General features: G+C 42.2%; 1 protein-coding gene across 50 annotated transcripts in view; it reads left to right on the top strand.

Annotated features, from left to right (window-relative positions):
• Positions 1 to 12,584, top strand: part of UIMC1 (ubiquitin interaction motif containing 1) — a 117,279-nt gene that overhangs the window by 81,114 nt on the left and 23,581 nt on the right. For 28 of the 50 annotated variants that reach the window (XM_073994794.1, XM_065547089.1, XM_073994801.1 and 25 more), the window contains one exon: positions 5,368 to 5,463. The exons of 21 other annotated variants lie outside the window; for them this stretch is intronic. In XM_073994794.1, the coding sequence (XP_073850895.1) occupies positions 5,368 to 5,463 (96 nt within the window). Of the gene's footprint in view, positions 1 to 1,901; positions 2,037 to 5,367; positions 5,464 to 12,584 lie in introns of all 50 variants that reach the window. One more of the 50 variants, XR_012414408.1, reaches the window with a different exon arrangement.

Below are 12,584 nucleotides of genomic sequence, written 5' to 3'. Positions count from 1 at the left end.
TGCTAGGCCTTATGAAGCTTACTAAAGAAGTTTTGGCCGGGCACGGTGGCTCAAGCCTGTAATCCCAGCACTTTGGGAGGCCGAGACGGGCGGATCACGAGGTCAGGAGATCGAGACCATCCTGGGTAACACAGTGAAACCCCGTCTCTACTAAAAATACAAAAAAAAAACTTAGCCGGGCGAGGTGGCAGGAGCCTGTAGTCCCAGCTACTCGGGAGGCTGAGGCAGGAGAATGGCATGAACCCGGGAGGCAGAGCTTGCAGTGAGCTGAGATCTGGCCACTGCACTCCAGCCTGGGTGACAGAGCGAGACTCCGTCTCAAAAAAAAAAAAAAAAAAAAAAGAAGTTTTAAGATTTCTGCCTTCAAGGAGCTTGCATTATCAATGGTGAAATAAGCATTTCCCCAATAAATTAATTACAAGAGGACACAAGTGAATAATTGTGTACCCAAGTAAATGTCCCTGACAATGGGAGAGAGGAGAGCTGCAGTGAACAAGGATGAGTTCCCAGAAAGGGTGGGCTTAGCCTTGGCTGTGCAGGCTGGTTAGGTCTGGATAAACCCATAGCAAGGTAGAGGGCCCTTTCCCCTCCTGTGGGTTTAGGTAAGAAGTGAGGGAAATGGCCACTAAACAATAGCTTCGTCTTAATCTTCCTAAGAGAGCTCTCTGTTGATTTTTCAGGCCCTGCGAGAGGGAGTAGGGTGACCTCACTGGAACCATTCCACTCTCTGCATGTTCCTCTACTTTCCTGGGAACACAGCTTGGGGGTGTAGGTGGGTTGGGGAAGTAGAGGAATTATGCAGAGCACCTGCTAGTGTACTTGGTGTACAATAGGTACTCAGTACGTTTGATCTCTTTTCTTGGTTTCCCCACCAGCTTGTCTGCCCTGTCTTCCTTGCCAGAGACAGAAGTTAGTGATTGTGCTGGTTCTTCTTAGCTTTATATGACTGGATACAGAGGCCAGTCTCCCAACCTGGTTTTTAAATCTTTTGTAAAAGGAAGCTTTTTTTTTTTTTTAATACTGTGAAAGGAAAGGAGTAATTTCCACCCCGTTTTTTTGAGACAGGGTCTTACTCTGTAGCCCAGGCTGGAGTACAGTGGTGGAATCATGGCTCACTGCAGCCTCGATCTCCCAGGCTCAAGTGATCCTTCTGCCTCAGCCTCCCAAGTAGCTGGGACCACAGGTGCATGCCACCACACCTGGCTAATTTTTTAGTTTTTGTAGAGATGGAGTCTTTTTATGCTGCTTAGGCTGGTCTTGAACTCCTAGGCTCAATTGATTCTCCTGCTTTGGCCTCCCAAAGTGCTGGGATTATAGGCCTAAGCCACCATGCCTGGCAAGTTACTTTTCTTGAAGACACAGAAGCCAGACTGGGAGACTATTAGCCCAATGCCTAAGGGTTGGAGTAAGAGAGGACTTAACCTTCCAGTATTAAGTATCTAGCTTTTCACTCCTTCCTGTCTTCCCCTGAAGGGGATCCTAGATATGCTTGGTTTGGCTGTGTAAAAGAAATAGCAATTAGAATCATTTACATAAAGTGTCTGCTATTTATGCCTACTTACCATGCAGCACAATAACAATTATGCATATCATTAATATATGTCTGACTAATTTTGCTGTAAGTTTTGATTATAATACTACACACTAGTTAAGTTGGCTCAGTCTACTCAGTTTTTTGCTCAATGACGTTGTCTATTCAGAACTACGAAAAATTAGAGGGGATGCTTTTTTTATTTTTGAGACGGAGTCTCGCTCTGTCACCCAGGCTGGAGTGCAGTGGCACGATCTCGGCTTCTGCAAGCTCTTCTTTCCAGGTTCATGCCATTCTTCTGCCTCAGCCTCCCAAGTAGCTGGGACTACGCACGCCTGCTACCACGCTCGGCTAATTTTTATATTTTTAGTAGAGACGGGGTTTCACCGTGTTAGCCAGGATGGTCTCGATCTGCTGACCTCATGATCCACCCACCTCGGCCTCCCACAGTGCTGGGATTCCAGGTGTGAGCCACCTCGCCGGACCAAGGGAGTGCTCTTTAAAGGTACTGTTTGAGGGGAGAAGATTGACTGAGTTGATCTAGACTAGAACAAATGCACATATCCTTTGCATTTACTTTCTGGAAAATGTATCTAAGGCCAATTGTGTTAAACACCTAGGGAGAATAAAATCCCCCATTTACTCATTCAGTACATATTTATTATATACTTACTATATAACAGATACAGTGAGCAGAATATACAATTAACAGAATATAAGTCCCTGTTCTCATGGAGCTTATATTCTAGTAGTGGGAGGCAGACAAGAAAACAATAAATATACAATATTTCAAGTGGTGATAAGTACTTTAGAGAAAAAAATAAAGCAGAGGGAGAGGGGAATAGGCCATACTGAGGTCAGAAGTTAGCAATATAAAATAGGTGATCAGGGAAGGTCTCCTTGAGAAGAGAAGATGGCATTTGAACAGGGACCTAGAGTAAGTGAGGTAGTAAACTAAGAAGATTGTGAGGTGGGGAGAGTGCTACAGGTAGAAGGAACAATAAATGCAAAAACCCTGAGGTGTGAACAGGTTGAGTGTGGCTGGATTAGAGTAAGTGAGGGAGAGATAAACAGTGAAACCAGTGAGGTAATGGGGGAGGAGTGCAGATGGACAGATCACAGGGTTCTTAGGCCATAATAAGGACTTTGGCTTTTCCTTGAGCAAGGGAGGAACCACTGGAGGGACTTGAGCAAAGAAGTAATCAATATTTAAGCAAAGGATCACTCCACTCTGTCTGCTACTATGTGGACAGTAGATTATTGGGTTGTGGGACAAAGGTGGAAGCTGGGAAGATAGAGTCAACATTTTGTTTTTGGCACTTTGATAAAGTAGAAGAAATGCAGGTTTTGGAACTAGGCAGCTCAGCTGTAATATTTCCTAATTGGCTAATATTTGACAAGTTATCTCTTTCAGGACAGGTTCCTCTTTTGTAAAATTAGTATCAGGATTGCCATGAGAATCACAGACACTTAGTAAAGTACCAGGCGTTGTGACTAGCATGTAATAGGTATGCAATAAATGATGGCTGTTATTATTATTGACTGTGCTTTCCTGTCTGTGTAATCTTTCTGAGGTCTGTGTTTCTGTATGATGACGGGACAAAGGATAAGCCACTAGTTGAGTAGAACTAAGAGAAAGAAGAAAGGCAAGACATAAGAGTCAAAGGGGTAAGAATAAGTTAGGGAGAAATAGATTATAGGAGAGTTAGGGAAGCTGAAAGCATTAACTATATACACTTTGAGTCTAGATAGAGGATATGGCTTAGAGTTAGGATACTGCTAGGAGTGGACTTTCTCTTCAGGGATATCGCCTGGAAAAATAATGGTAGATGGGTGAGTAGGTAGGAGGAGGTAGAAATTCTTATTATAGATATGCCTGAGAGTTAACAGAGAAGGACCAAGGCCTAAAATAGGCTTGACTTGGGTGACTAAGAGAAAATGTGTAAGACCTCAGTATCTCTAAGTAAAACTTATTTCTTAAATTAGACAAAGTTGGGACTTTTTCTGTTCTATATATGCCTATCTAAATGTAATTTGTACCCTGTCCAGTCTTCTCACTTATATTAACGTGGCCTTTGTGGTACCCAGGAATTAAGTATATTGCTATATTGCTACTGGTACCTAGCTACTGAGGTATTGACAATTGTGAAATAGCATAGGTTTTGTAGAAGTAATACGGATTTTGGGGACAGACTGACCTGTGGGGATATATACAAATCAAATATGGGCCCTGATCTCACTGACATTTCAGTTCAATTAGGTAGATAAGACATGCACATGCATAACTGTAATGCAAGGTCAGAACTACTAAGGGACATACAAATAAAAATACTGTGGTGTTTCAGAGGAAGTACAGTTAGAGATTGAGAGGGAAGGGTATTAATGTAAGAGAACAATAGGCTAAAATTACAAATAGAAAAATGTGAAGAGAGTGTATAGGAAAGAACAAGCACTTCAGTGTGGTTATAGTGTGGGCATTATGAAAGGAACGGTAGGCAGTTGGAGAATGACAAATGTAACTTGAATCTTGTGGGTTAATATTTATATGAATTATGTGGGTTAACATTATGGAACAGCATTTTTTTTCAACTCTAAAAAAATTATTGGTGTGTGTTAATAATTATTTGTGTGTTTACTCCTATTGTAGTATATAGGACTCTTTTGGATGCAGGTGTTGAAAATATTATTTCAGTAGTTGGAAATATGATTTCAGTAACCTTAAGCAAAAAAAAAAGTTAATCTGTATAATAATTGGCAAGTCTGTTTAGAGGTTAGGCTGAGCTGGATCTGGGAGCTCAGACAATATCTCTCCATCTTGGAATCCAGTGGTCTCCATTCAACAGATGGCCTCTTCTTAAGGGACAAGCAAAATGGCTGCCAGTAGCCATAGCTTTTTTTTTTTTTTTTGAGGCCGAGTCTGGCTCTGTGGCCCAGGCTGGAGTGCAGTGGCTCGATCTCGGCTCACTGCAAGCTCTGCCTCCCGGTTTCACGCCATTCTCCTGCCTCAGCCTCCCGAGTAGCTGGGACCGTAGGCGCCCGCCACCGCGCCCGGCTAAATTTTTGTATTTTTAGTAGAGACGGGGTTTCATCGTGTTAGCCAGGATGGTCTCGATCTCCTGACCTCGTGATCCGCCCGCCTCGGCCTCCCAAAGTGCTGGGATTACAGGCGTGAGCCACCGCGTCCGGCCGCCATAGCTTTTAATGGAAAGAAATAATTTTTTCCCCCCTCAGACCATAGGTTAGTCTAGAGGAAGACTCTGATAGGCCTTTCTTGATTGAAGTGTCCACTTATGGTGTAGTCACTGTAACCAAGTAGATGGGTATGTATTACTTACAAGTCAGAACAAGTAAAGGAAAACTCTTTCACTAACTATGAGAAATTCTGTTAGTATCTTAGAAAATTCTGTCAGTCACAATAACAGAAAACATCATTAACAGTGAGTTTAACACGTGGGATTTCTTTCTCCTCACATCACAAGTCCAGAGTGAGGCAGTGGCTCGTTGATGTAATTGAGGATCAGGCTTTTGCCTTTGGCACTACAATCATAAACTTGTGGCTTGATTCACCGTTTCAGGATACCCATTGCATCTCTAGGCTTTGAATGTATGTTTGAGGCAGGAAGATGGAGAAAAAGGTAAAGGGACATGACTGCTGATTCTGACTCCTTTGATCTAACACTCATTCCTGCATTCTCATGGAATTTGAGCTTATTCTAAATTATGGTTGAATTAAGGCAGTTCTAAATTTAGTGTTTGTTCATACCTCTTAAGTGTTTATATATCTTGTATATAAAATTATGTTATCTCTAAAGTCATTGATTAATTGCTTTTTGTAGTGGTTCAGCTTAAGACTTTTTTATATCCTGCTGTTAGTGAAATATTGTGCTGGATGCTGAGGGTGAGGAGGAGCGGCCCAAAAGACCCAAAAGATGGTAAGGGATATATTACAGAGCTGAATCGAATCTCAAATTTGTACTCAGAGAGTTTACAGTCCAGCAAGGGAAACAGACTTGGGTATGACTATGTATAATACAACTCAGTCAAAGTGCTAAACTGTAAGCACTAACCACCCGCAAAGGAAGGTGTTAAATTTGATTGGTGGAATAAGGGAGGGCTTCTTACTTAATTGTTCCCCTAATATTGAGCATGGCTTTTTTCTTAACCTATTTTTTTTTTTCTGTTAAAGATAAGCATCTAGGGCCAGTCATGGTTGCTCACACCTGTAATCCAAGCACATTAGGATGCTGAGGTGGGAGGATCAATTAAAGCCAGGAGTTCAAGACCAGCCTGAGCAACACAGGGAGACACTATCTCTACCAAAAATAAAAAATTAGCTTTGTGTGGTAGTACATTCCTGTAGTCCCAGCTACTTGGTAGGCTGAGGTGGGAAGATCGCTTGAGCCCAGGAGTTGGAGGCTGCAGTGAGCTGTGATTGCACCAGTCCACTCTAGCCTGAGTGACTGAGCAAGACCCTGTCTCAAAAAAGAAAAAAGAAAAAAAAAAATCTAAACTAGCAATGAGCCTTGTAATGTAGTACTTTAATCTGGATTACTAAAAGTGGAATTACTAGATTATATTTATAAAGCTACCAGTAATTTATGAGAGCATTCCTTTTGCCTCCAAATACTGAGGGATATTCTTTAAAAAAAAGTATGGCATAGTAATAGATAGTAACCAATGACATTTCATTGTACTTTGTTTCTTTGGTTAGTAGTGAAGTTGACATTTTTTGTTTTTAAAAAAATCAATTTATATTTATTTGAAGAATTATTCTCTGAAGTTTGCCTCTGTGTCTGTTGGGATCTCAGTATTGTTCTTATCAGTTTATACAAGTTCTTTATAAATGATTTACTTTTTGCCTCAGAGGTGCTTTCCAGGGTTTGTTTGACTCACCCATCAGTTCTCACAAAGTTTCCAGATTTATGCAGACTGGGCCAGCAGCCCCCTTCTTGCGTGAGCACTGCCAAAGCTTTTATTTCTTGAAATAGAAGCAGTGCTGATCCTGCAGAAAGATCTAATCGGTGTGAACAGAAGTGGCACTGATGTAGGGAAAAGGGTATTCAAATCCATGTAGAATTAAGAGGATGGGTGGGCAGCAAGTAGAAAGGAAAAAGAATTCATTGACTCCATGCTGTTCCATTCCTGTTTAAAAAAAAAAAGAAAAAATTCATTGCTATTGCTGACTGGATGAAGAAGCTAGAGATAGAAGGAAGAGGAGGTGGGGCCTGGTCACGGGGGGTCAGCAGGGGCTGGATGCCCAAAGTGTTATGTTTAACTGGGATGTATCTCCAGAGCAACTGGGAATTTAAAAACATACCTCTTCCACTAAATATGAAAGTAATAGAAATGAAACCAACAAGTGAAATACATATATTTTTCTATATTCTTTCTGGTAGGTTGCAAGAACAAGCACTTTCCCTCCCAGTATTGGGATTCTGCTGATATGTATCTGGGATTCTGCTGATGTCTGTCTGTCTGTCTGTCTATCTATCTATATCTGTCTCCTGTATTTATATTTGTCCCCCCCAGAATTACATCATAAGCATCATCTAACATGCTGTTCGAAATTATTTATATTCATGACATTGCGTATAGTTTTTAACTTTCACAAATAATACAAAATGTACTTAGTTGTTTTTCCTTGTTGTGGGAATATTTTTTGACAGAGGAAACCAAAGTGACAGGAGCAGCTTATAAAACAAAACGCAAAGACATTTAAGAAAGGATGTTTTGCGGCCGGGCGCGGTGGCTCACGCCTGTAATACCAGCACTTGGGGAGGCCGAGGCGGGCGGATCACAAGGTCAGGACATCGAGACCATGCTGGCTAATATGGTGAAACCCCATCTCTACTAAAAATACAAAAAATTAGCTGGGCGTGGTGGCAGGCGCCTGTGGTCCCAGCTGCTCGGAAGCCTGAGGCAGGAGAATGGCGTAAACCCAGGAGGCGGAGCTTGCAGTGAGCCGAGATCAGGCCACTGCACTCCAGCCTGGGCAACAGAACGAGACTCCATCTTAAAAAAAAAAAAAAAAAGAAAGAAAAGAAAGGATGTTTTGAAACAGAGCCTGGGCACTAGGTCTTATCTGCTATAAAGTAGATTCTTCTTTAATCGGCTTCACCCTAGAACTGTTCAGTGTTTCTGGAGAGGACATTATCTTATTCGAATGCCCACAGTACTGACATATACATACTCCTAGCTACTGGATGAACTCGTAGACCAATATTTCCACCCCAGACTTATGTTACACTGCATGCATGTTACTCCTCTTGGATTAATAACGTAGGAGTGCCGGGCGCGGTGGCTCAAACCTGTAATCCCAGCACTTTGGGAGGCCGAGACGGGCGGATCACGAGGTCAGGAGATCGAGACCATCCTGGCTAACACATTGAAACCCCGTCTCTACTAAAAAAATACAAAAAACTAGCTGGGCGAGGTGGCGGGCGCCTGTAGTCCCAGTTACTCGGGAGGCTGAGGCAGGAGAATGGCGTAAACCTGGGAGGCGGAACTTGCAGTGAGCTGAGATCCGGCCACTGTACTCCAGCCCGGGCGACAGAGCGAGACTCCGTCTCGGAAAAAAAAAAAACAAAAAACGTAGGAGCTCCTCCCTGCAACCCCTGTGGTCTCAGTTGTCTACTTTTTTTTTTTTTTCTTTGAGATGGATTCTCACTCTGTCGCCCAGGCTGGAGTGCAGTGGCACGGTCTCGGCTCACTGCAACCTCTGCCTCCTTGGTTTAAGCAGTTCTCTCCCTCAGCATCCCAAATAGCTGGGATTACAGGCACGTGCCACCACGCCTGTATTTTTAGCAAAGGTGGGGTTTTGCCATCTTGGCCAGGCTGGTCTTGAACTCCTGAGCTCGTGATCCACCTGCCTCGGCCTACTGAAGTGCTGGGATTACAGGCATGAGCCACCGCACCCCGTCTTCAGTTGTCTTCTAACAACTTTGTTCAGCTTTGCTGTGGAACATTTCCTCATGTCAGCTCCACTAGGTTGCATTAATAAAGTAACTGTATGAGGTGACATATGAAATGGCAGCCTGACTGCAGTGTAGGTCTGCATGAATTCTCAGTGCTTTTACTCTTCCCATCTTGTTCCTCTCTTAACATTGACTTTGCCTTCACTTCAGTTATCCCATTCATTGTACCTTCATGCTAAGGAGCCCCCTGCCTCAGGATTTCTCTTAGCAGTTTTCTTCTGCCAGATGTGCTTATTCCTTCCTTGAAAAATAAAATAGTTCTTTTTAACACCTGAGTTCATACCCAAAGCATTATGTGTTAAAGGAATATTAACAGCAAAAACTATTTTAGAGAAGTTCGTCACTTCATGATCTAGTCACACTTTTAAAGTCAGGCATCTAGAGCATTTTGAGAAAGATAAAAGTTCAAGGAATTAATATTAGATCAGTGATCTCCATTAGAACGATCTTACAGCCACAGTCAGGACTATGAGTATGTATTAATATAAGTTTTTATTATCTCCATTTTACTGATGATGAAACTAAGAGAGCTTTAGTACTTGCATTGTCAGGCAGTAAGCAGCAGAGCCAGGGCCCAGAGCTAGCATTCTTCATTACTGTGTTCTTTCTGCCTTCCATGTGTAGAGCTGGGACACACAAGGGAGTGTTCGAGAAGACCATGGAAACGTCAGTCAGTTTCAGGAGAGCAGAATGCTATATAGTCTTTTACCTCTGAGTGCAAACATGAATTCTCATCTCATCAGAACTGACCTTGTCAGCTTTTCAATTACCTAGAATAAATAGTTTGATGGATTAGACTCTTTGCTGGTGAACAGAGTCCATGTGACATAGTCACCTCTGTAAACCCTTGAGTGCAAAGTCAAAAAAAGATCAGATGAACCTTACTTCTTTCTGGTGGTAGCTGTGGAGATTGACCATGCACAGACTGATCTCTTACTAAGGAGTTTTCTAACGGCCTTATATAAAGGAAATACTTGATAACAAGATACTATTTTCTGTTAAGTAAAAGGATTTAATTTGCCGAATCTTTATAAGCCATGCTTAACATTAAGCAACATTATGAACATTTATGAACACCTGCTATATACCAGTAACAGTGCTTTTTGTATATTGTTTTAATCCTCATAACAGTCTTTTGAAACAGGAATTATTTCACTTATAAAAGAGGACACTGAACTTGACGGGGAAATAATTTCCCCAAGATCACATACCTAGAAAGTGGCAGGAGCTGGGATGCACCAAGTTAAACTCAAAAGCTAGTATTCTGTGCTCTATAGAATCTTCCTTGAATGTTCAGATTTTTTTTTTTAAAAAGTAAGTTTCAGAATACTAAATCCAATATGGTGGTCAGTATATTGTTTAAGAATTTGTGGTAAAACTGTGTGTTTGTATAAAAAGAAAGTAAAGTAATATAATTTTGAGAATAAAGGCCACCTCTGGGGTGGGGGATGGGGTGGAGGCAGAGAAATGAAATCCGAAACAAGCATACAGTTGGCTAATCAGTTTGGGCAATATTCTAGTTCTTAAGTTGGGTAATAGGTTCACATATATATTCTTTTGTACATATTACATTATAAAACCTTTTAAAGAATTGTATGTTTCTGTTATGCACCACTGTCATCCATTACATTTTCAGAAGAACCTTGGTAAACATTTGCTAGTGAAGTTCAGATAAATTCAGAGTCTTTTCTCCATATGAAACTTATTTACTATTATCTTTATTTAGGCTCTGATGACAGTATCCAGTGTGATTTGACTGCCATTGATGATTCTTTAGAAGGAGGACTCTTGGGGTTTTTTCCTAGATCCTTATCTTTGTTACGTGATTTTCATACCAGTTTCTTCAAAAGACAATGGCTAGTTTATCTTTGGTATTTGTCTTGCAAAAGGACTTTGTGTGTGTGTGTGTGTTTTACTTTTAATTACCAAAAATTTCAAACTTAAAAATGGAGAGGATAGTAGTACCCTGAACCCCCATGTTCTACCTAGTCATTCATCAACTTGTGGCCACTGTTGTTTCAGATGTGTTGTATCCTGGATTATTTCAGATTATATCCCAGATATCTTTTTTTTTTTTTTTTTTTTTTTTTTTTTTTTTTGAGACGGAGTCTCGCTCTGTCGCCCAGGCTGGAGTGCGGTGGCACGATCTCGGCTCATTGCAAGCTCCGCCTCCCAGGTTCATGCCATTGTCCTGCCTCAGCCTCCCCAGTAGCTGGAACTACAGGCTCCTGCCACCATGCCTGGCTAATTTTTGTATTTTTAGTAGAGGCAGGGTTTCACCATGTTAGCCAGGATGGTCTCGATCTCCTGACCTCATGCTCCTCCCACCTCAGCCTCCCAAAGTGCTAGGATTGCAGGTGTGAGCCACCGCACCTGGCCAATTAATTATATATATTTATGTGTGTGTATATGTATATTTTTTGATATGGAGTCTCTCTCTGTCGCCCAGGCTGGAGTGCAGTGGCACGATCTTGGCTCACTGCAACCTCCATCTCCTGGGTTCAAGCGATTCTCCTGCCTCAGTCTCCCAAGTAGCTGGGACTACAGGCGCGCGCCACCACTCTCAGCTAATTTTTTTTGTATTTCCAGTAGAGAAGGGGTTTCACTGTATTGGCCAGGCTGATCTGGAACTCCTGACCTTGTAATCCACCCGCCTAGGCCTCCCAAAATGCTGGGATTATAGGCGTGAGCCACTGCGCCCAGCCAATTAACAATTTTTTTTTTTTTTTTTTTTTGAGACGGAATCTCGCTCTGTCTCCCAGGCTGGAATGCAGTGGTGCGATCTCGGCTCACTGCAAGCTCCGCCTCCTGGGTTCACACCATTCTCCTGCCTCAGCCTCCCAAGTAGCTGGGACTACAGGCACCCACCCACCATGCCTGGCTAATTTTTTGTATTTTCAGTAGAGACAGGGTTTCACCATGTTAGCCAGGATGGTCTCAATCTTCTGACCTTGTGATCTGCCCGCCTCAGCCTCCCAAAGTGCTGGGATTACAGACTTGAGCCACCGCACTCAGCCGATAATTTTTAATACCACCAAATATCTGGTTTGTTCAACTCTCCTTGAGTCCCATAATTGTTTTTTTGTTGTTTCTTTTTTCACAGTTTGTTGAAAACAGGATCCAAACAAATTTTACACATTGCAGAAAGCTTTTGTTGCTAATATCTCGGGCTCTTTTAATTTACAGAAGAGTCAAACCCCAAAAAGTTCTTTTTAAAGTCTGAATCATTCATTAATTACGTATAAGCTTAATATTGTTAACAGTTACTGTGTCATAGTCCTTTAAATTCCCTCCACAGTATCTAATATGGTACTGTGCAGGTAGGCCCTGAGAAAATGTACTTTTAAAAGCAAAGTCTAGCTAACTTTCTCTGAAAGGAATAGATAGTAAATATTTTAGGCTTTGCAGGCCATATGGTCTCTGTTGCAACTACTCAAGTGTTTGTCACTGCTACTCAACTCTGCTGTTAAAGCACTAAAGCAGCCATAGACAATTTGTAAATGAATCAGGCGGCTGTGTTGCAATAAAAGTTTATTTATGCAAAAAGCTGGGCGGAGCGCATTAGCTCCAGCCTGTAATCCTAGCACTTTGGGACGCCGAGGTGGGCAGATCACTTGAGGTCCAGAGTTCGAGACCAGCCTGGCCAACATGGTGAAACCTCATCTCTACTAAAAATCAGCCGGGCATGGTGGCACCCTGCCTGTAATCCCAGCTACTTGGGAGTCTGAGGCAGGAGAATCGCGTGAACCCAGGAGGCAGAGGTTGCTGTGAGCTGAGGACACCATTGCACTCCAGCCTGGGCAACAAGAGCGAAACTCCATCTCAAAGAAAAATGTTGGCTGGCCATCCCTGTCCTAGAGAACTGGTTTTTCGTGTTTTTTTTTGTTGTTGTTGTTTTTTTGTTTTTTTTTTTTAAAGAGGCCACGCCCGGTTGAGAACTGGTTTTTCAAAATGTCCTCTAGTTAACTAGGGTTCTGTAAAGGTGTGGGAAGGGCAGAATGAATACTGGTAACACTCCACCTTTACCACCCACCTCATCCAGAGCTCTACATTTATGTATTTTACATACTGGGTTTCAT

Source organism: Macaca fascicularis, chromosome 6, assembly GCF_037993035.2.
Source record: "Macaca fascicularis isolate 582-1 chromosome 6, T2T-MFA8v1.1".
Classification (NCBI taxonomy): domain Eukaryota; kingdom Metazoa; phylum Chordata; class Mammalia; order Primates; family Cercopithecidae; genus Macaca; species Macaca fascicularis.
This window is presented reverse-complemented; position numbering and strand designations above follow the sequence as displayed.